This window comes from Eptatretus burgeri, chromosome 4 (genome assembly GCF_056783735.1).
Source record: "Eptatretus burgeri isolate ZD-2024b chromosome 4, Ebu_testis_v1, whole genome shotgun sequence".
Lineage (NCBI taxonomy): Eukaryota > Metazoa > Chordata > Myxini > Myxiniformes > Myxinidae > Eptatretus > Eptatretus burgeri.
Window position 1 is genome coordinate 101,542,058 of NC_140964.1, and position 24,576 is coordinate 101,566,633.

General features: G+C 45.2%; 2 protein-coding genes across 5 annotated transcripts in view; both read right to left on the minus strand.

Annotated features, from left to right (window-relative positions):
- Positions 1–11,094, minus strand: part of LOC147028772 (serine/threonine-protein kinase D1-like) — a 137,171-nt gene extending 126,077 nt beyond the window's left edge. The window contains exons 1-2 of one of the 3 annotated variants that reach the window (XM_085879484.1): positions 10,056–11,094; positions 9,816–9,947 (exon numbers count right to left, since the gene is read on the minus strand). In XM_085879484.1, coding sequence (XP_085735610.1) covers positions 9,816–9,947; positions 10,056–10,106 — 183 coding nt within the window. In that variant the 5' untranslated portion in view covers positions 10,107–11,094. Of the gene's footprint in view, positions 1–8,680; positions 8,780–9,815 lie in introns of all 3 variants that reach the window. The other 2 variants (XM_085879485.1, XM_085879486.1) reach the window with 2 other exon arrangements.
- A 7,242-nt stretch (positions 11,095–18,336) lies between these two features.
- The window catches only part of SRSF5 (serine and arginine rich splicing factor 5), a 33,571-nt gene continuing 27,331 nt past the window's right edge, over positions 18,337–24,576 (minus strand). For both annotated transcript variants that reach the window (XM_085879489.1, XM_085879488.1), the window contains exons 7-8: positions 18,964–19,071; positions 18,337–18,832 (exon numbers count right to left, since the gene is read on the minus strand). In XM_085879489.1, the coding sequence (XP_085735615.1) occupies positions 18,619–18,832; positions 18,964–19,071 (322 nt within the window). In that variant the 3' untranslated portion in view covers positions 18,337–18,618. The remainder of the gene's footprint in view (positions 18,833–18,963; positions 19,072–24,576) is intronic.

The window sequence follows — 24,576 nt, forward strand, 5'->3', positions numbered from 1 at the left end:
TCACGGTGTTGCCCTGGCCTCCAAATTCTCCAGATCTCAATCCGATTGAGCATCTGTGAGATGTGCTGGACCGACAAGTCCGATCCATTGCGGCTCCACCTCGCAAAATACAGGACTTGAAGGATATGCTGCTAATGTTTTGGTGCCAGATACCACAGGACACCTTCAGGGGTCTTGGGGAGTCCATGCATCGGCAGGTCGGCGCTGTTTTGGTGGCACATGGTGGACCAAGAGCATATTAGGCAGGTGGTCATAATGTTTTGGCTGATCAGTGTATATATATATATATATATATATATATATATATATATATATATATATATATATATATATATATATATATATATATATATATATATATATATATATATATATATATATGTATATTGTTGTGGTTACCAAATTCGCAAACCACCATTCAGGTCCCTTAGGTGAGGTATCTCGGTAAGTGCATGTGTAGTTAGGCCCAAACCCGTTGTCTAGTGGGAATACATGTCATTTATGCGTGCTGCGACTCTTCAGGATAGCCGTTTTTCTTTTACTATCTTTATTTTGGACCAACCGCCATGATTACCACCACAACCACAACATCAACCACCAACCACAACGCCGCTTCACCACAACCGCCACGACCTTCACGTCACACCTCGCAGCCGTCGCATCGCCACCGTTCTTGCGCCGCCTGTGGGTACCGGTGTTGGACTCGTGCAGGGCGCGCGTCGAACAGCGTGTACAAAATCACGGATTTTGTGCTTCAAAAACGGATCAAAAACGACACACGCCCACTTTTTGCCGTCCAATCGGTGAGCGAGGGGCGGGTGGCCCCGCCCCCAGGGCGATCGATATATGCAAATTTATGGATCAAAAAGCCTTCACGCCCACTTTTTCTCGGGCCAATGGGGAGCGAGGTGAAAGGTCAAAGGGAGGGGGTCAAAGGCGAAGCTACGGGGGGATAAAAGGACCGTGTTCGTCAGTCAGAAGAGAAGAGCAGAGTCAGGAGAGTCCAGAGGAGGAGAAGAAGTGAGAAGAGAGTCGAGAGGAGGAGAGTAAGAGAGTCCAGAGTCCAGAGGCGGAGAGTAGGAGAGTAGGAGAGTCGGAAACAGAGAGTCAAGACTTCGCGGGCGGTGGAGCTGCTCGTCGTGTGCGTTGGAGTCGGAACGGAGGGGACGGAGCTGTGGAAAGGCGGCGACACCAGACGAGGGGGTGCTCGCGTCGTGCAGGAAGCTGCACCCCAAGGAGGCCGACAGCGCGACCTGGCCGAGGTGGAGACGCTCGTCGCGGGGCAATAAAAATCCTCTATACCCCGAGCATCAGCAACCCCCTCCTGTTTCCCCCCACGCTGAGATAGTGCGACCAAGGGGGCCCCTTTCCCACCCCCTACCAGACACCGCCCGCGAGGCCCGCGGAGTTGAGGCGCCATCGCCGCTCCGCGTCTCATCACCAGACGGGTAGGCGCGACCCGGTCTCGGCCTCAGGCCCGTCTCATCCTTGAGGGTATTCTTTCCTTGGTTTTGGGTATGTGTTGTCGGCGCCGTCTGTGAAGTAGAATTGTATAAGTGTTGCCGTGTGCTCGGTAGTCGGTATTAGCTCTGCATTGTGTTTTCGCTTTTATATTTGCTTTTTGTGTAAATTGCATTGTGTCTTTTCTGTGTGCTTTTGGTGGAATTGAATGTGTGCTTCCCGTGTGCCGCGAATAAATGTGCTTTGTGTTGAACCGTTTCCCGCTTCGCTTCGTCATTTCTCCCATTGAATCCTCATCTTGCTTCACGTAAAGGGTTGGTAGTGGGCTGAATACGCCCGATAATTAATCGAACCGTCGAGGTCGACGATAACACCGCTCGGTTATTCTGATAGTACGGAACGGGTCGCTTAAGTGGCCCGTGTCCGAAGTCGACCTGCGGCGAGGTGCGATCGCCCGGTCTACCCTCCGCGTGGGTACTTAGGTAGGTCGAATTTGGCAAGCAACCCTATCCCACGCGGGGGCTGATTGGCTCGATCGCGGTGAGACCGAAAGGTCCACCCGTGACTGGTTCCCGGCGTTAGTCCGAGAGGGTCACGACTGGATTGTCCGTCCGGTGGGCGACGTGCCGCGATTCGAGTTACGTGGCCGTCAGCACGCCGGCGGGCGCGAATCCGCAACAATATATTTGTATTAATATTCAGGCATCGTGGGTGCGGTGCCGAACGGGCACGACCGTGCGCACAGTGGGCCAGCAGCTGCCACCCTCTGCCATGATGACATTTTATGTTGCCTGTCAATGTGTGTGAATGTGGCGCCTTGTAAACTTCTTAGCGAAAGTGAGACCTCAGCTAAGACTGCTCGTTTGTTCATTTTCTTTCTCATCATTTGCCATTTGTACATATTTGATTGCACTTTCTTCTTTTCCTGCTGTGTCATCATTTCTTGTGAATAAAATGTTCTTGTTGAATTGTACTTCCGATCTGCCTGTGTCTGTCCTTTCCCCTTATTGGTCCAGCAATATCCGTATGTAGCTAAGCCAGGACATTATAATTTCCCAAAGGATTGGCTCTTACATCAGTTTGGCGTTGTGCTCGCGGTAAGCTCAGCCACCTTAAGGTGAAATAAAGATAAAAGCAGCACAATCGCTGAGGGCGTGATTCACCGATAAGGCGATTGCGTGTTTCCAGTTAAACAGTCGTCAGATGGAGGACCAAGCCAGCCGTTTCTAATGAACCATTTCATTGGAGTGCTTGCTTGAGTACGTAAGCCACTTGGCGAGTGCTCTACAATATTCGCACTGTCACTGAATATATCGATCGACTTGAACAATGTTCAGGACCCATGAGCCTGCGTTTGGCCCTGTGTTGTCATGCAGTGCGTCGGGCGGTAGCTGGCTCACTGAAAATGTGCAACACCACATTTCCCCTTTTTGTATGATCTTCTTTCATGACACGAGTACGGGCCCGTAGGTGCGTGCCCGTAGGTGAGTGCCAGTATGTGCAGCCCTCTCTCGCCCCCCTCTCTCTCCCCCCTCTACCCCCCCTAGTCTCGGCCTTCCTCTCTCGCCCCCACTCTCATCCCCCCTCTCCCGTCCCCCACTCTCGCCCCCTCTCTCCCCCTCTCTTTCCCCCCTCTATCCCCCCAGTCTCGCCCTTCCTCTCCCCCCTCCTCTCTCGCCCCCACTCTCATCCCTCCTCTCCCGTCCCCCTCTCTCGCAGATATTGGTCGACAGATAAATGGCCGTAACTTGGGAACCGCTTGTCCGATTAATATCAAACCTTGAAAAAGCACATCAGCGGGTCCCCGGCAATATTCCTGGCAAATTTCAATCAGATCGGACCGTCAATCGTGAAAATAAAATAAAAATAATAATAAATGAATAAATAAACATTAATTGTGACGTCATTCGTGTTGTCAGATCACCGTGTCTTGTCATTGGTCGACAGATAAATGGCCGTAACTTAGGAACCGCTTGTCCGATTGATATCAAACCTTGAAAAGGCACATCAGTGGGTCCCCGGCAATATTCCTGGCAAGTTTCAATCCGATCGGACCGGTGATCGTCCGGTTATTAATAATTTGGGAAAAAAATTGGCATGAGAAGGTGAGAAGGTGGAACGACACCTTCAGCTGCCATATATACACCTTTTCAACACTTAAAAAGCAGTAAAATGGCCGTGACTTGGGAACCGCTTGTCCGATTGATATCAAACCTCGAAAAGGCACATCTGCAGGGCCCCGGCAATATTCCTGGCAAGTTTCAATCAGATTGGACCGGCGGTCGTCGAGAAACGGCGGTCGCAGACAGACAGACAGACACACACACAGAGATTGCTGGAATTATAGATAGATGACCCTTCACTTCAGCACAGATGCATAAAACGAAAGTTAAACGTTTCAATTTTAAGTTTCTTCAACCGTTTTGTTGGAGGGCTTGCTTCACCTAAGCCACTTGTCGAGCGCTCTTCAAGCTTCGATGGTGATACCTTCAAGCTTCAATGGCGGTTCTCCATGGCGACATTTCAAGGCAAAATAAATTAGATGTCACATTGAGTAAAAAATGTATTCGGTAGTTACAAAGCAATGAATCACCACATCACAGCAGGATAGCCGAGAGGTACGCACGCTCGCTCTAATCAGTCTCGCCAAGGTATGAATCCCGACCCAGCTGTAAACTGTCATCCTGGTATTTCACAGGCAGGTAAGGTCAGGTATGGAAGCATGCGCCAGAGCATCATGTCGCTGCATCCACTTTCCGCTGGTACTCCAGGGACCTCCGTCTGGACATCCCCCAGGCAGCTGCCTGGCTCATCCCCATCTCCTTGAGATGCCTATCAACCTGCTGCAACCACGAGGCACGTGGTCGGCCCATTGGCCTCCTCCACTCACGAGACTCCCTTTCTGAGAGAATCTGGTGAGCAGGATCAGCGTCAGGAAAACAAGCCACGTGTCCATACAGCCGCAGCTGACGCTCACGGACTATGCAGGTAACAAATCTCATTTGAGTCTCTCAGCGACTCCTCGTTCGACACAAAGTCTGACCAGCGATAGCAAAGGATTCTCCGAAGAGAGCTGGTACCAAAGGAATTTAATCTCCGTCCCAGATCCATAGAGAAAGACTGGAAGCACCAAGGACCTGAAGACTCGGACTTTCGTCCTCCCACACAGGTACCGGCAGCGCCACAGCCCATGATCCAGTGAATCCATGACTCCCCAGGCCTGACCCAGATGTCTGTTGACCTCTAACTCACAGCCAGCAGAGACATGAATATCACTCCCAAGGTAAGTGAATCTCTCCGTGACCTTAACATCCTAACTACAAACAGGTACAGACAACATAGGAACAGCCAAGATGTCATTGAAAGCCTGGATCTTAGTTTTGACCCAGGAAACCCCTAATTCCAGCGACTCTGCCTCCTCACTCAGCACCTCGAGGGCTCCCAAAAGGATATCTAAAGTCTCCGCAAAGATGACTATATCATCACAGGCAGGGTGAATCATTAAAGTGTCTGCTGTCTCTCGGATCGACGTTAAACTGGATGTCCCATCTGCCGGAATCCCCCCCCCCACCACCACCCCCTCTGTTAACGACAGATGGTTTCGTTTTGGATTTTAAACCGCTTCCCCATGGTGCAACATGTATGAAGTAGATTTGAAATGAGCAAACCATAGGGGATTCAAAGGTCACTTTCAGACGAAATTTGGTGGACAGGGTGAGTGGTATGACAAGTACGAATATATTAGATTTTGGTGAAGATCCAGATTTGTATACGAGAATACGTGACTTTTTTCACCATTGAGCGATGGGGCCAAAAACAATATATAACATGATATTTGAAAAGATTGTGGACGAGTTATGACACAACTTCGTGGATGAGTTGGTGAGATGACAAGAAGCCGATTAGATTTTGGTTAAGGGTGGCAGATCCGGCCTATTAATGGGATACAAAACGTAAACTGTTCAGCCTGGCAGAGGTATGTGCTCTACCAAGTGCCATGTTTGTTCCTTTTGTTTCCATATTGTCCACCCCATGCATATTTTCCTGCCACCCCTACCCACCACACAATTGTTTGTCCAAGTCTTCATCTATTTTGTCCTTCATATATATATATATATATATATATATATATATATATATATATATATATCTCTCTCTCTCTCTCTCTCTCTCTCTCTCTCTCTCTCTCTCTCTCTCTCTCTCTCTCTCTCTCTCTCTCTCTCTCTCTCTCTCTCTCTCTCTCTCTCTCTCTCTCTCTCTCTCTCTCTCTCTCTCTCTCTCTCTCTCTCTCTCTCTCTCTCTCTCTCTCTCTCTCTCTCTCTCTCTCTCTCTCTCTCCCCCCCCCCTGATAGGGTTGGTGTTCTTCCTCTTCCATGTTGATGGCATTCAGAAAACTTTGCCTATTTTTATTCCACCTAAATTTTCAATGCAGAGTGACTGCTGGAGTGGAGAAGTGTCAGGTCACCTGCAACAAAGTAGTGCAGTTTCTTTTAAGTAGTGAAGTTACAGGTTCGATGGTCACCCACTGCAGTAGCACGGTACGTGTTTATCAACTGAACACTATTTTTTTTTGAAGCTCATGATAGGAACCCAAGGTTAAATCGAAGAAGTAAAGTTGAGTTCGTGTCTGTCTGTCTGTGGGTGGGTTATAAACACCGCCCATTCTACAAGCCATGTCCTCCAGAGTCCAGAAATCCCCACCATATTTTTCTCTCCATGTAGCTCAGATTGTTTTAAAGGCCTCATGTACATTTGAAGACTAAACAACACATGTTCTAACATTAAAGACACCGTTTTGAGGGGGGAAAAAGTAACATTTTGATTACAACTCAAACAAGGTAATGCATGTTTTATCCGCAGTGATCGTGGCAGCTGTCTAATATGCACCGCCCAAAGAAGGTACGTTAATTCTCATTATGCAGAGGAAAGAAAATCGTGATATTCCATTAAAAAAAAGCACTTGTGGGACGTCAAATGCAGTTACTTTCTGTCTGCGAGACGGTGATGTGTCACGTGTAACTCAATGTTTGCTCACCAGAATTTACAATGACTGTTACAAGCAAAAATATCCTGTTTGCTTCCGTGCGAAGTATGAAAAAAGACGTCCCGACACATGATGTCATCACGCAGCGATGTCTGCAATATCAGGAATGCACCAATAATTGGACCCTTTTTCCACAACATACTAAAACTCATGGAAAAATGATATGATAGAAGATAGAAAGTTTATTTGCTGATTACTATGAGAGGGGGGAGAAAAAGAAGAATAGATTAACAAGAGAAGGAAACATCATGCAAACATGGCAGTTTCATGCAAGGTGTCTCACTGTCTCCTAATCTAATATACAAAGCTGAGTTCGTTTCTGTCGATGGATGTGTGGGTCCAAACAAGGTACGTTTTAATTACAACAAAAATACTCATGATTAATATTTGAAGTGTTTGATTTTTTTAGCAGCTCTCATAGAGAGCTCGGCGTTGTTCTTCCTCTTCTTCTTCTTCTTCTTCTTCTTCTTCTTCTTCTTCTTCTTCTTGTGAAGACAAAACCTTAACCTCTCGGACTCGGCTCTTGTATATACAAGATTCGGATCTCCTTAAATACTAAGCACATGTACACATCCTCGCATTGACGGTGCCTTTTGAGAGCGTCTATCATGAACTTTTAAATATATTCGGACATTTGCTTTAAAGTTTCGAAAAGTTCACGTTACTATTTAAAGATTATTCCATTTATCGTATTGTAATTTCGTAAATACACTATTTATTTCGTAAATACACTATATATCGTAAATACGTAAATACATTATGACGGGTCTCGCTATTGGCTTAATCAAGGCACGTGACGAAATATCGGAAGTTGTTGTTTTTTTTTGTTTTTTTTTAGCCGACAAAACCTTTAGGACGCTGCTCTTGGACACATTTGTCCTTGTTTTTAATGTCCTTTTGTTGGTGTTTTGTATGTACTATATGCTGAGATGTCCCATGGTGTGTTGTTACCAAGCAGCGAGCTTTGCCTTTCTTTTTTGGAGTGCTTGCTTGAGTGCTTAAGCCACTTGACAAGCGCTCCACAAGAAACTTGGTAACTGAACACACACCAGATTCATGACATGGCGATGAGGATAAACATCTATAGCATCATTATTTCAGCCACATCGCTGAATTTGTCCCTCAAGGGGTGGAGTGGTAGGAGAAACACGACGTTGCCCGGCAACACTGGGTACACCTGCTCATAAAATATATTGTTTGGTCCAGTCAACCTATAATCGTAGTAGTTTCTCTATGTCCTTGTTATGCATGTACAAGGAGACCAGAGAGCAAATTAATGTTTTCCCAACAAATTAAATTCACTACCTTAGTTGGAGGTAATGAGCAAAGACCATACCATTTAAAGTTACTTTGTTTACTTATGCAGTGTTACTTTGTTTTTAGATCCTCGTAGTGGATCTCTCAGTCTTACTCACGTTGTTGTTCTTCATCTTCTTCTTGTGGACTTTTTTGTTTCACAGCCTACAGTTTTCATCCAAACTTCCTGAAACTTGGCATATATATGTAAAAATACCCCACGCAGACAGTAACCATCTCTGATTTTGAAAATTCCTCCTAGAAAAAAAGTTATGACGTCAAAATATTTCCGCTAATGGAAATCGCCGAAAAAATTATCTCCGAAACTCGGCAAGCTTTTTGAATTCTCTTTGCGGGAATCGAGCAGGGCATTAGCAGAGATGAATTACCGCACATATGATACACCACTATGAAGTCATATCAATTTTTATGACGTCATTCATATTTTTTGACATTTTTTGTTTCACAACCCAGAGTTTTCATCGGATCTTCGTGAAACTTGCCATGCATATGCAGAAAGCCCACGCGCAGGCAGTAACCATCTCCGATTTTGGAAATTCTTCCTAGAAAAAAAGTTGATGTCATAATATCGCCGCTAATGGAAATCGCCTATACCATTATCTCCGAAACTAGGCAAGCTGTTTGAATTTTGTTTGCAGGAATCAAGCCGGGCATTAGCACAGATAATTTATCGCAAACCTGATACATCACAATGACGTCATATTCGTTTTTATGACGTCATCATTAAGAGGACGAGGATCATAGCTCATTTGAGCTTGTTAATTAACTTTGGAAAGTTACTCCTCGTATATATTTGACCGTGTCCATGCACAACCAAGTAACTAAAAGTACAACGGTAGATGGAATAACGAACAATACCATTTTGGAAATCCAGCGGCTCCACAGCAAGCAAGCGTTGCGTTCCAACCGGGTACTGCCGATGCGCATGCAATGTCAGTATTTTCACTCACCAATCAGCTTTAATGTGGGATGACAGGACAAGTTGTAAAAGCGTTGTCATGTGAGTGATGCTGAGATCATGATCAAAAAGTTCACACTGAAAAGAACATAAAACTAGATGGTCTTCATGGAATAATTACCCTGCGCAGTCAACGGTTTTGGAGATATAGAGGTGCAACGTTTTTCAGTTTTTCCAAGATGGTGCTTGTACCACATGACCTATGACATCATGATTATCATGAAAATATTCTACAGAAGGAGGCGCTCCTATGGTGAAAATTTTGTGTCCATCAGACGAACAGTTGCTGAGAAAAAAAAAATTTCATAATGATCGGATAAGTGTTGTACTTGTCGAATTATGACGTCATAACAAAGGCACTGATGACATCATCATGAACGTATCTTATTCCCCATTGGGAGTAGTTGAGAATGAGCTCGGTCTCAATTGTTTCCACGGAGTGGTTTCAGAGATATAGAGGTGTGACGTTTTTCAAAGATGGCACCTGTACCACGTGAACGATGACATCGTAATTATCATAAACATATTCTACAGGAGGCGCTCCTACGGTGAAAATTTCATGTCAGTCGAACCAAGAATTGCAGAGAAATAAAATCCATACTGATCGAGTCAAGCGTTGTACTTGTCGAATTATGACGTCATAATTAAGGTACCGATGACTTCATTAATATATGTTATTCCCCAAGGGGAGTACTTCACAATAAGCCATGTTTCAATTTTTTGAAGCACTCGAGCTGTCATTGGTTACTGATCTCGTGGACAGCAATGACGCAAATGTGAGGAGAATGAGGAGCAGAAATTTGAAAACCCCTCCTCGTGACGGAGTCAAACGTCGGGGTGGCTCGAAAAGAATTAGCAGTGCACTACTTTCCAGCACTATAGTCAAATATGTGTGCATTTCCCTGATTGAATGAACCAGTTACGGCTTTAAAATTCCAAGGCTGTAAAAACATTTTCCTTTTTTTGTGTTGTTATTGCAAAGTATTTACAGAAAAGATACTTGGCTTTTCAGTAATAAGCGTTGTTGTTGCTCACCGTCTCCGGCGCCCAAGTGTTGAATCCGTCCGCCGAGTTCGTTTTCGTCTGCTTGTTGCTAGGCAACTGGCCGACGTCATCGCAGGCGTGAGGGGCGAGGGCCAATAGCAGCTTTCGCGCTGGAACACGTGACTCAGAGCGTGCGGACGCGAGGGGATGAGGAGGAGAAAACAATTTTAAAAACTTCTCCTATTGACAGAGTCAAACGTCGGGGTAAAAAACAAAACAATTCCTCCTCACCTGATACCCCACGTAACCACGTGACTTCCTGCACCGACTCTTCGTCCTCATTATTCTGCCAATCTACCATATTTCTTCCACTTTTGCTGACCCTTATTCACCAAACACCTTCAGGATTTTTTTCTTCAACCTTTCCTTGACCTAATCTTTGAAAAAAAAAAAATAAAAAAATTCGTTATTCTTTTTACTTCTCACCTTACACCTCTTGCAACCACGTGATTTCTCTTCCTCTTCCTGGAACTTTTTCCAATCGACCACCTTCCTTCGATTTTAGCCGATCGAAATTCACCAAACATGTTCACAGTTTTTTTTATTCAACCTTTCCTTCACCAAATCTTTATCAAAATAAAAAAGTTTCTTAAAATGTTTCAATTTCCTCTTTCACACGTTTTATTATGTTCCCAATATCATATCAGAATTCTCTTCTTCTTCCTCTTCTTCTTCCGCTTCGTCTTCTTCTTCCTCTTCTTACATTTCTTCTTCTTCTTCTTCATTAGACGTTGCCTTCATCCAGTGTCTAAAACATTCCACTATTACGTTTCTTATCTCCTTTCTCGAATTCTCCTTCATCGCATCCTTTCCGTAATGTCTTTAATCGCATCTCGAAGTTCAAAATTTTTACATTCCAGTTTGCAATGTATGTTCGTGTTCCATCAATCGTCCATTTTTTTCCCCAATTTCAGTGCCAATTTACCCCACCTCCTGACATCTACCTCCTTCTCACCCCTCACCTGTTATACCCCCTTCTTACCCCTCCCATCTTGCCCCTCATCCTACCTCCGCTCTTAGTGCCTCTTCACTGTCTTCTGCTTGATTATCGGCTCCTCCTCTGATGTCCCAAAGTATATGGTGTTCTAACATCTGTGGGCTCCATTCTAACCTCACAGATATCTCGCTCTCGCAATTAGTACACTCAACATTTCAAACATACTCTTTCTTTTCTCTCACACCTCCCTCTCTTCCCAACCCCTCAAATATTGTACCTCCCCCTGCCTGCTCCCTTCTTCACCATACCACTGCCAAGTCTCATCCTTCTCCCCGACCCACCTCTCCCATCGCCCTCGTGCCCCTTGGCCGTGCCAGCTCTCATCCCGTCCCATCCCTCTCGAAGCAACCGTCACACTCTTCCCCCTCCAAGCTTCCCTCTCACCTTTCTCAAAAACTCTCGCCTCTCCCTCCAATCTCCCCCTTCTCAAAGCCCCCCCCTCACATCCACAAAGCTGCCTTCTTCCCCTGCCCTCTCTCTTTGTCTCATCCCTCCACCTCCTCCAATCTTCAATTTCCCTCTGCCCCCTCTCATTATTCCCCACTGTGCCTCATCCCATCACCACTGAGCCTTTTCTCCTCCTCATCCAGCCCTCTCCCCGAGCTCTTCTGTAATCCTTCACACAATGTCAACATCTCTCCCGACCTCCCCTCCCCTACACCCAAAGCCTCCTCCCCTCCATCTTCCTCAACAGTGTAGACCTCAAACATCCATGGCCTTCTCTCAAACCTGACAGATCTTTCCATACAGGTTTCCACTGACAAACCAGATATAATCTGTTTAACAGCAACTTTCCTCCCTCAAGACATCTCGAACTCCCAAGTATCTCTCCCTGGTTACTCTCTACTCCGATATGACAGACCTGAGCCTCGGCCACGCGGCAAGGTTGCTCTCTTCATTCAACAAGATAACAAGGACAAATGTGTCCAAGAGCCGCGTCATTTCACCAGTCAATCTCCTTGCTATGCCAGCTTCCAGGGAATCGAGTGCCTCCAAGGCATCAGGTAACCCCAGGGCATCGGGTGGCCCCAGGGCAGCAGGTTCCCTCAGGGCATCGGGTGCCTCCAGGGCATCACGTGCCTCCAGGGCATCAGGTGCCTCCAGGGCATCAGGTGCCTTTAGGGCGTCAAGTGCGTTTAGGGCATCAGATGCCTCAGGACATCAGGTACCTCCATGTAGCCTCCCTGCCTGCTTCACTCCCTATTCTCACCTCCGGAAAGGTTTTGTCTTCACCAGAACAAGAAGAAGAAGAACAACGCGAAGCTCTCTTAGAGCCAGCTTTCGCTACGCAACGCGACTAAAAACACTATTCCTCACTCTCCATGTACTGCTCTCACTCCCCGACACCACCACCACCACCACCTCTGGCTACGGCTTCCCTCCACTCTGACCTCATGTTTATATGTGTGTTGTACCGTCCACCAAACAGTGATGACTCCATTTACACCTCACTGTCCGAAAATCCTTGATATCTCTTTGCTGATGACTCCACCCTCTGCCGTACCATCGGTCATCCCTCACACCGGCAAGCAGCAGCTTCTTCACTCACTGCAGATCTGGATAAAATCACAAACTGGTCCAACACGTGGAACATGTCTTTCAATCCAGACAAATCTCACACTCTCACTATGTCTCTCCGAAAGGACCGTTTAGAAAACCCCCCCATCCACTTTCTCAACAATCCTCTGGAAGAAGTCTTTTCTTTCAAGCTTCTGGGTCTCACTATTTGCCATGACCTTTCCTGGGAAAGCCACATTTCCAACCTCGCCTCCAAAGCCAGTCGCCGACTGGAAATCCTCCGTCGTGCAAAGTCCTTCCTCGGCCCTCTTGAGCTCCTGACCACTTACAAAGCTTTTCTCCGTAGCCTGATGGAGTACTGCTCTCCCCTCTGGGCTGGTGCTCCTGCCTCCCACCTTTCTCGGCTTCACGCTGTCGAAACCAGGGCATTTAGGATCATCGGCATCTCCCGCAATGAAGCTGAGTCTTTGGGCCTCTCACTCAATCACCGCAGGTTGGTCGGTGGTCTTTCTGTCTTCTACCGACTCCTCTCCAGCCTTGCCCCCCCTGCTCTCTCTGCGATTTGTCCCCACCACATTTCCACAGGGCGCTCAAGGTCCGCCAACAACCCCCTTCTGGTAAAACTACCAAAATCACGAATCACTGCTCACCTTCACTCTTTCATTCCTCTTTTTTTCCCGCCTTTGGAATAAACTTCCTCACTCTATTCTTTCCCATTCTTCCCTCCAGGCTTTCAAAACAGCTGTTCACCACCATCTCTTATCATTCCCCATCCAAATCCTTGATCTTTTCTACCCCCGATAATCCACCCAAGCCCACTTCCTTCAATTCCCCTGCTTTCCTTCCTGAAAGTCCCTGCAATGTCCATATTCTCTTCCCCATGTTCCCCATCCCATCCCTCTCCCTTCTACATATCTCCTTATGTGTCTGTTCCCCAGTTTTGTCCCTCGTACTCCCGCCCATCTTGTCTCATGCCCCCTTGCTGTGCGTTGTGTGTTAGCTCTACATGAGCCTGGACAAGGTATACAAAAAAACACATGGACCCCCTTCTATCCTCTCATCCCAACTCTCTCTTCCTCTTATGTGGTGATAGTGGGGCAGATAACAGCAATTTTTGAGCAGAATCATGCAAATGATGATACAGCATCAAATTTGGCACATTTATTCTCCAGCGGATCCAAATCAAATCTGTCTGATTGGCCATTTGAAAATCCAAATTTTGAAAAATTTGAAGAAAAAAAAAAAAACTTCAAAAAAGTCAAGATCACGAATCAATGTTGGATGCTGGCTGAGATTGGTGAATGTTTCAGAAACATCATCAAAGACGTTCCAAGTCTGCCATGCAGTTTTCTTCCCTTTACCGCGGAAGGCAGACACGACGTCACATCCAGTGAACGCATGGAAGTATGGGATCCCTCGAGCTTTCTCAGGCCCTATTGCAGAAACTACCTCATGGACTGGAATCCATCGCACCTTGGCTCCTTGGCCAAAGGTCATTTACATGTTCTCAAGACCTAGTTCCTGTAAGGATAGCAGTACAGATATTGCTATGACTAGTACGTCCGTGTCATTAGCCTTAATGATAATGGACTTGCTACCAACCGTCGTTGCATCCCTGGCGTGTTCAAATATTCGAGTGTCAGCTTCTTCATGACAACATGGAGACACAGCATCCAGTGACTCCCTTGTGTTGCTAATGGCATCTTCTCCTTTTGTGACAATGACTGTGCTGGTCGTCTGTGCTTCACACATCTTTTCCACAAGGAAGTGAAACAGCTCAGTCTTGTTGCTGTCAACTCAAAGAAAGCTTCTCCAGTTACTTGGGGTCTCACTGGTTCCTGTCACTCTTCTTCTGATTCCTTGCCCCCTTTTCGACCTTGCCTCGGACTTCAGACTTGACTTCTTGTACACATCAAACACGACGTCCACCCTCTCGTACCTGGCACCATAGGATTCCACCTTTGGGATGATGTTTTCTTCAGCAGAGTCATCAAATATCTTTAAAGTGCGTGGAGGTAGGACATTGATAAGTGCTGAGCCATCAATGATGACTGCATCTCCCCTTGGTTCTCTGTCTGGGATGTTCACGTGCGCTTCAAGAATTTCAGCCAGCTGTGAACTTCAAATTTTTTGCTTTTATTTTTTTTTTCAAATTTTGGATTTTCAAATGGCCAATCGGGCAGATTTGATCAGAAAGCCCTGCAGAACAGAAATGCCAAATTTGATGCTTGTATCATAATTTGCACGATTTTTCTACTATCTACTGCACTATGACTTCAATTGCCATCACGCCAGTTGGCTGGGTGTGGGTACCTCTCTCACCTGCCATGGCTCTTTAGCAAAAGACGTCTGCGACTCATTGGGACTCACACAATCCGTCAACTTCCTGACCAGGATCTGAACCAACGGTACTCCATCTCTTCTGGATTTAATTTTGACCAATTTCCCAGAAAACTTTTGCTGTTCTTCCTCTGCTCCAATCGATTCATCTGACCACATCCTTATCAAAGTAGACATCTCTCTGGCTGTTATTGGAGAACCACCTAAGCGCCGTCGAGTCTGGCATTTCACTCAGGCCGACTGGCAAGGCCTTCAAACAGCCATCAAACTTCAAGACGTCTCCCATCCCGACTTTCTCTGACATCAACTCATCCTGGGAATTCTTACAAAGAAATTTGCTCTCACTCATGCACAGATTTATCCCCTCTCGTCTTCAGTTGTCCTACACTTCCTCCCGCCCATTGTACACTGAAGCTTGTGGCGAGGCAGTTGTCCTGAAACAACTTGCCATCACCTCATGAAAAGCCATCTCCGTTCCTTCCACAAAGCTCGGAACATGTGTGTATCTACCCTCAGGAGAGCCAAGAAATAAAACATCTTTCTAATCTCAAGTCTGAACTCCTAAATCTGTCTCACTCCAATTCCTGGTGGCATCTCACAAAGTTTGTTTCTGGTGCATGTTCCCCCTCCATCCCCCCTCCCCCCCGCCAACCTCAAATGGCCACACAGCTGACGCTGCATGTGAAAAGGCCGAATGCCTCAACTCGGTGTTTGCTTCTAAATCTTGTGTCCCTAACCGATCGCTTTCTGTACTCACCTTATCCAGTCCCACCCAGCTGTTCCAGGACTCTGTGTCCTTTACTCCGAACAAGTCAGACAGCTTGCTGTCAAACCTCAACTCAGATGCTGCAACCGGTTCAGATGGCATCAGCCCACATGTCCTAAAAACCTGCTCTTCTACTCTTGGACACCTGCTCATTTACTCAAGGTCATCTGCCTTCTGCTTGGAAATCAGTAAACATTACCACTCTGCATAAAAAGGTGCAAAAACAGATCCTTGCAACTCCAGACCAATCAGCAACGTTATGGAATCCATCATCACTTCAGACATTAAATCCTTCTCCAATGGCCTGGCTTCTGATCATCAATTTGGATTCAGACCAGTCATTCTACCCTAGACTTGCTGCTCCTGCTTTCCCAACAATAGATGGAGATCCTCAATGCCAGACATGAGATCAGAGCCATCTCCCCAGACATATCTCATGCTTTTGATAAGGTCTGGCACCCCACAACGTTCACCAAACTCTCTTCCTATGGTATCCAAGGCAATCTCTATTCTTGGCTTGCAGACTTCCTCTCCTGTCAGTCAACATGTGGCCCTTAATTGAGTTCTCTCATCCCCTCTTCCTGTCCAAGCTGGAGTTCCTTAAGGCAGTGTTCTTTTTCTTGTTTTCATCAATAATCTCTCCGACTCTGGAAAATCCTCTTTTTCTCTTTGCTGATTCCACCCTCTGGCATACCATCCATGATCCCTCAAATCAGCAAGCAGCAGCCTCTTCACTCTGCAGATCTGGATAAAAATCAAGCTGGTCCAATGTGTGGAACATGTCTTTCAATCCTGACAAATCTCACTACGTCTCTCCGAAAGGACCATCTGGAAACCCCCCCTTCCCAATCTCCTTTCTCAACAATCCACTTGAAGAAGTCCTTTCATTCAAACTTTTGGGCCTTACTGTCTGCCATGATCTTTCCTGGGAAAGCCACATCTCTAAGCTGGCCTCCAAAGCAGCTCACCAATTGGGCATCCTCTGTCATGCAAAGTCCTTCCTTGGCATACGTGAGCTCCTATCCACTTACAAAGCTTTCATCCGCAACCTGATGGAATACTGCTCTCCCCTCTGGGCTGGTGTTCCCACCTCTCACCTTTCTCGGCTTCACGCTGTGGAAGCCAAAGCATTTAAGATGATGATCGGTATCTCCCATGATGAGGCTGAGTCGGTTGTTCTCACTCTCTAAATGCAGGCAGGTCAATGGTCTGTCCGTCTTTGTCTTCTTTCCGGCCTCGTACACCCCCCTCCCCCCCCCCACGTTAACTGTCCCACACACATTTCCCCAGGGCGCTCAAGGTCCATCAACCCCCTTCTGGTTGCATTACCAAAATCAAGAATCACGGCTCACCTTCATTCCTCTTCTTCCCCACCTTTGGAACTCCCACAAACTTTTCAATCCCACTCTTCCATCCAGGTCTTCAAAATAGCTGCTCACCACCATCTCTTAACTTCCAAAACCATGATCTTTTCTACCCCTATTAATCCACAACCCCACTTACTTCATATTCCCTGCTTTCCTTCCTGAAAGTCCCTGTAGTGTCCATCTTGTTTCCCCTGTGTACCCCACCCCATCCCTCTCCCTTCCTCAGATATCTTCATGTCTATTCCCCACCGTTTTGGGCTTCCCTCCCTCGTCCCTCTTGGCTCATGCTCTCCTCGTTTATATTATACGTTCTGTGCGTTAGCTCTCATACGAGCCTTGACATTGTTTCAAAAAAAATACCCCCGAGCGGGAGTGCCGGTCATCTCTGCCAGCGGTCAAAAGTAACTGTGCCAGACTGGGATAGGGGCAGTTCATAAAGTACGTACGCTCTATTTCCAGGTTTCAAAACCACCCACCCCCCTCTGTATGCAGACAAGTGACCACCCACCCCCCTCTGTATGCAGACAAGTGACCACCCACCCCCCCTCATACATCGCTAATCGCTTGCAAAGCCAGCAGTTCCTTATGAACTGATGTTTGTAAGTCATGACAATGCAGTCCCGAGCGGTGTAATTTACCTTTTTCTTTTAATATCACAGCATGTTATTTATGAAAATAAAAGTACAAATTGACATGCAAGACAATGTTAATGTCATAAATGAAAGTAAGTGTGCATATAAACTTGTGTTCCATTGTTTTAGTTAAATCTAACAAAAGCTTCAAATGTGATATTTGTCTCAGAGTTCCGGTTCTTAATTTAATACTTTTTTTTGTATGTACGTACTTTATGAACGGCCCGTACGGGGAATCAGAGCAAAGTTTGAAGGGCTATAAAATCGGAACAAGAGCAAATTTCAAAGAAATGGCTCGTGTTGTTCTCGATAATAGTCCATTGTATCTGAATCACGAATGACATTTGATCTCTCTTGAGAAATGAGGGAGGAGATACGATTTGAAATCGACGATTTTCGCAACTTTGACAGCCTCGTGACGTTGACCTCGACCTTGGACGACCTTGAAAGTTATATAGTTGTGCATATCTCATCAACCTCTATCCATTCCACTATTGGTTATTTGTCTCTACTCGGTTTGATTGTGGACGGACGTACGGACAGACTTCGAGACTGTTATTATTCGGTCATCTCTACTGAGATGATATAAAAAGAAGCAATTTATGGTTTTCTTTATGCAACAACCAACCACAAAGAAAATCTAAACACTCAAGTTAGCAACCCTCTTCCCCTTCCAAATGGTAAAATCTCAGGGAACATGACAGCACTTAGTTTTTTTGAAAAATTTCCACAAAGATCCAGCAGCACCTCCAGGTGCCAGTACCTTGGGGGTAAAAAAAAAAAAAAGTATCAAAATTCCAGCCCAAAATGCAATAGCAACTATACAAGCACCCAAACGCTGCTGCACATGAAGCATCATGTTCAGTTCATAATAAATCAAGAAAGACAAGTATATAAATTGAAGTTTTATTGCTAATGTTAATGGAGTGGGGGTAGGGAAAAGCAAGTTACAAGAACCAAAAGGGGAAAAACATTTTTGATGCAAGCCATTTATTCATTACAATGCTGCAATAAGAGAATGAAAAGCAAATGAAAAAAAAAATTGCAATCACGATTTAGCAAAAATGAAATAGTATTCATCACTAAAGACAAATGAGCAAGACAAAAATTAAACTTATGTACAACTCTCGGGATAGAAAAAAAAAACATCAGTCAGACTCCAACTGCCCATTCCTTACTCGTTGCTGCTTTCAGAACGTGAACGGGAACGGAAAGTCTTCTGCTCCGTTGCATCAGGAGCGGGCGAACTGTGCCCGGGGCTGTCCTGCCTGCGTTGACCGGGACTGCGAGACACGGACGAACCACTCGAAGATCGGCGGCGTGCACCTCGAGCCGGGGAAGTCCCCGAACGTGGAGTCCTCGAACGGGAACGGGAATGAGACCGAGACCTGGGAAAGAAAATCAAAATAAACAAATAAATAAAAGCAGCAAATGCAAGGGGGTGGAAAGGGGGGGGGCAGGATTATTGTGCAAGAACACATTGCATTACATAACAATCACCCAAACCAATCCGACATACCTTTGCTTCTTTTCCTCACGCAGGTGAATTTTACGCCCGTTGATTTCCTTGCCGTCCAGCTTGTCGAGTGCATTCATCATGTCACTGCGTGATGCGAACTCGACGACACTGTACAAACAAGTTGAAGCACATTATTGTTTTACAAACACTTCATATCATCCTTTCAGCTTTCAGAAATGAGGGAATCTGTTCTTGCAAGTGCTAATGAGAAAGGGGGTTTTCCCCAATTTCGAATAAAAATTTTTCATGAGATTTGAGATCAAGTTATAAAAAGCTTGTTCAACTGCGATGATTGGTGTGTCTGGAATCCAGATACCATTAGGAAACCAGTGGATGCAGTTTGTCTGATTGAGAGTGGCGAGAACCAAAGAAATGTGAAGGGTAAACAAATAGATCTTGTTGATGGGATAGCATCCTTATTCCTGAACATGGTTCGTATGTATATATATATATATATATATATATATATATATATATATATATATATATATATATATATATATATATATATATATATATATATATATATATATATATATATATATATATATATATATATATATATATATATATATATATATATATATATATATATATATATATATATATATATATATGTCATGGAAGACCAAATTTCCAGGTCTTTTAATATACGTTTTATGTTGAAATGACATTCTCCAATGGAATAATAAATAAATAAAACAATCAATCGCTCAAGCTACTTACCTTACTGCATTTTACAATAGGACAAATCAATAGAGATAATTGTTTGGATTGGCTTCGGGAAGACGGACAATAAATATGAACGAAATAAAACTGAGGTACAAATACCTGTCGTGGAGACAATAAATGCCGTAATACGGGAGTTGGACCGTCATTTGCAATCATGTGACACCATGCTTGGTGCACTTCCCTTCATATTCCCGATATCAAACACCTCAAGAAACCGGCATCTGGTCTTGTGAACGAACTCCTTCACAAGCCAATCCCGGTAATTGACACGACTCGGCCACAAAAATTAAAATATCGCCAGAGGAGAATGATATCATGCTATATATATCGTTTTTGGCCCCATCTCTCGATGGTGGCGAATCACTTTAAAAACAAGCTCAAATGAGCCAAGATCTTCGTCCTCTTAATCTTCTTCTTCTTATTTCGGCTGCTCCCGTTAGGGGTCGCCACAGCGGATCATCCATTATGATCCGCATACTGATTTGGCATAGGTTTTACGCCGGATGCCCTTCCTGACGCAACCCTGGTCGCCTCTTACGACACAGGGATAAGGATTGGGTTTCGCCACGATTCCGGGGTGCCCTACACCCTCTCGTAGCACGGTCCTCAAGCGATCCTCCAACCCAAGCCTCCGAGTAGCAGGATTACAGGCGCACGCCACTATGCCCGGTCTTCGTCCTCTTATTGATGACGTCATAAAAACGAATATGACGTCATCGTGATTTATCACTTTTGCGATAAATTATCTGTGCTAATGCCCGGCTTGATTTCCGCAAACAAAATTCAAACAACTTGCCGAGTTTCGGAGATAATGGTCGGGGCGATTTCCATTTGCGGTGATATTATGACGTCAACTTTTTTCTAGGAAGAATTTCCAAAATCAGAGATGGTGACTGCCTGCGCGTGGGCTTTCTGCATATACATGGCAAGTTTCATGAAGATCCGATGAAAACTCTGGTGTTGTGAAACAAACCAGAGAGTTGGTGTCAAAGCCACCCAATGCTCGCCTGTTTATACATTTATCGTTTTTAAAAGACTAGTCTAATAATATTTTTTTTATAAAGCATTGCAGTTAAGTCTGATCCAAATAATTTTAAAGCAATATATGTATTTGTATATTGTAATCAGTAAAAAATAGTGTGGTAGATAAAAAACATGAGAAAGGAAATAACTTGCACCAAAAACTTTAACATTTTCACGCTCACGCTGACGCTCACGCTGACGCTCACGCCGGGGGTATCGCTATAGCTCTCTGTTCTTCGAACAGGAGAGCTAAAAAAAATTTAAAAGCATTTGTTAATTTCAACTTCACTACACCAATAGTATATGCCAAAGGAACCTCCATGCCAAATATCAGCATCCTAGTACACATATTAAATGAATGGCAAGCTTCAAAATAACTTGCACCAAAAACTTTAACGTTGATGTGCTACAAAAAAGAAGTTCAAAACAGGTCAAAAATTTAAAACATTTGAAATTATTTTTAAATTTCAACTTTACTACATCAATAATATACCCCACAAGGAACCTCCATGCCAAATATCAGCATCGTAGTACACATATTAAATGAATGGCAAGCTTCTAAATAACTTGCACCAAAAACTTTAACGTTTTCACGCTGACACTGACGCTGACGCCGGGGGTATCGCAACAGCTCTCTGTTTTTCGAACAGACGAGCTAAAAATGTCAAAAAATAGGAATGACGTCATAAAAATTGATATGACGTCACAATGATGCATCATATGCGGTAATTCATCTCTGCTAATGCCCTGTTTGATTCCCGCAAACAGAATTCAATAAAAAAATAGCACCGCAAACCGGGCGTAACACCTCACTCAGCCCCTTGACGCAAACCAATTTCAAGATGGTGGCCATATTGAAAATCGCAGCACGCCCATTTTCGAAAGGAACCTTCCTCTACTTAACCCCAACACACCCAGCAAAAATGGATTTAATCAGACAAGGCGTTCTCCTCAAAATTGACAGAAACCAATTTCAAGATGGCTGCCGTGGCGGCCACAGTGAGAATCGCAGCATGCCCATTTTGGAAAGGAACCTTCCTTCCTCTACTCAACCCCATTATACCTCACCAGAATAAAATCAATGTGTGAAGCCGTTCTCAAGTTATTGTCCGGAAACCAAATTCAAGATGGCTGCCCTAGCCGCCATATTGGATATCGGATTGTGCTGTATATCGAAAGGAACCTTCCTCTACCCAGCCCCAACACACACTGCAAAAATGGATTTAATCGGACAAGGCGTTCTCCTCAAAATCGACGGAAACCAATTTCAAGATGGCTGCCATAGAGGTCACATTGAAAATCGCAGCGTGCCCATTTTCGAAAGGAACGTTCCTCTACTCAACCCCAATATACCCTGCAAAAATGGATTTCATCGGACAAGACATTCTCTTCAAAATTGACGGAAACCAAAAGTTGACGCCTGGACGGACGCCCGCCGGACAACGCCTGTGACGACAATACCCCTTTTTCAGCCCAATTCAGGCTGAGGGGTAAAAAGCTTGCCTAGTTTCGGAGATAATTTTTCAGCGATTTAAATTAGCGGCGATATTTTGACGTCAACTTTTTTGCTAGGAGGAATTTTCAAAATCGGAGATGGTTACTGTCTGTGCAGGGTATTTTTACATACATACATATATATATATATATATATATATATATATATATATATATATATACATATATACATATATACATATATACATATATACATATATACATATATACATATATACATATATACATATATACATATATACATATATATATATATATATATATATATATATACATACATACATACATACATACATATATATATATATATATATATATATATATATATATATATATGCCAAGTTTCAGGAAATTTCGATGAAAACTGTAGGCTGTGAAACAAAAAAGTCCACAAAAAGAAGATGAAGAAGAACAATGTGAGTAAGACTTAGAGATCCTCCAGGAGTCCAGGAGGATCTAAAAAGTTGCATATGGATCCAGATTCAGGTCTTCACCAAAATAGACTCAATTTGTCCTCATGGCACACCCAACCTGTCCACCAAGTTTCGTCCGAATCCATGCATAGCTTTGAGATATCCTGCTCACAGACAAACTGAAAAACAGACAGAAGTGAAAACCTTCAGCGGCAGAGGGAATTGCAGTATTATTGCGGTTCTCGGAACCGCATGCATCCAACATACAGTGATCCCAAGACAGTTATTCCATTAATATACGTGTAGATAGCCCCTTCCCTTTTGTCTAGTGGGACAATGGGGGCGTGCAATGCGAGGATCTCATAGCTTGGTTTGCTTCCATAATTTCTGGCATCATTCCGACTCTTCTTTTCTGCTTATTTCGAGGTAAATCCGAATTTGCGTGAAGCATGTGCCATGGACACGAGGAAACCACCATACCCTCGCAATAACTTCTGCGGGGGAGGGGCATAGAAAGGGCACTCGACCACCACATGAGCATCAACAGCAGAGCTTCCATCCTCAAGCGATCCCTCAACCCATCGTCTGTGGGGTTATACAGTATGCTCGGCAAGCTCAAGATTATCGACTCGAGCTTCGGATGATCTGGCGAAGATTACTTTGAAAAGGCATACGGATGAACCTCTCTTAAAAGGCTGCACAGATGGTGTTTTTCACAACACAGGAATTTCTGACACATATCGGTGTTGGCCCAGTATACACGATCGCAGAATCGGGTGAATGCGTGCGCTAACCACGTGGGCCAAGGGAATGAGCATGAAGCGCGCTGTACGGAATGTTCTCGAAGGCAGACCAGCGCTTAGCTTGTGACACCTTATTGGACACGTCTTACCGTCTGTGAATGGGTTTGCCATAACATCTTACCTTCTCGCCTCTACGGCCAGCGAAGCTGCGATCGGGCGGCGGCGTGTTGCACAGCTCAGGCCACGTGGCACACACGGAGCAGGCATATTGACCAGTGCTGGTCGGGGCGCCCGAGCAGGCATGCGGGACCCTCGGCCGGTCGTCAAGAGCATGGCCCGGGGGTTCGTGCAAGGCAATTCATGACGCGGAATTCGGTGTGGGTGATTCATATCATGCCGTGGGGTCGGAGCGAGACAATTCCACAGCGCAAAGTCGTTTTGCCGGAAATGGAATGTTGCGGTTTCCGGCCATCGCGGCCGGGCCGCACAGGGGGTCGGGCCAATCAGAGTGCCCGATTTGGGTGACGACAGCGCTTCAGGGTGGCCCCACCGCCCCGCCTACAAAAGGTCCGAGCGGAGCTTTTGATCTCTCTCTGCCCTGCCTCGCCTCCCGCTCAAGCTGTTCTTCGACTCCATAAGTCATCGCCTGGACTCCGCCTCCTCTTCTCCACCCACACGACACTGACTCCACCCACCCACCTGGTCCCGCCTTCCACTCCCGTCCACTCGCTCTGGACTCCACTCTCCTAACTCAAGTCCCTCCTTCACGCTGCGAGCCCCCCCCCCCAAAGCAAGAGATGACGTGCCAGCTGTCAGGGGGGTAACGCACCATGGAGCATTCCCCACAAACGTATTGGTGGTGCGTTCGGGCAATCAACTGAGAGACCGTAGCTTCAACTCCTCTCCTGTCTTGCTGCAATACCTCCTCTTCATCATGTTTTGTGTGTGTGTGTGTGTGTGTGTGTGTGTGTGTGTGTGTGTGTGTGTGTGTGTGTGTGTGTGTGTGTGTGTGTGTGTGTGTGTGTCTGTGTACGTGTCCTGGCGCCTGTCCACATCGGTAAGACTGCAGAAGATTATTATTATTTCGCATTAAGTCGACTCTGTGTCCCCTTTTGTAAGTTGCTTGTTTATTGTCGCACCACACCTTTCTTCCCTATCTCTGCTTGCACGCCCAAATAAATATATTG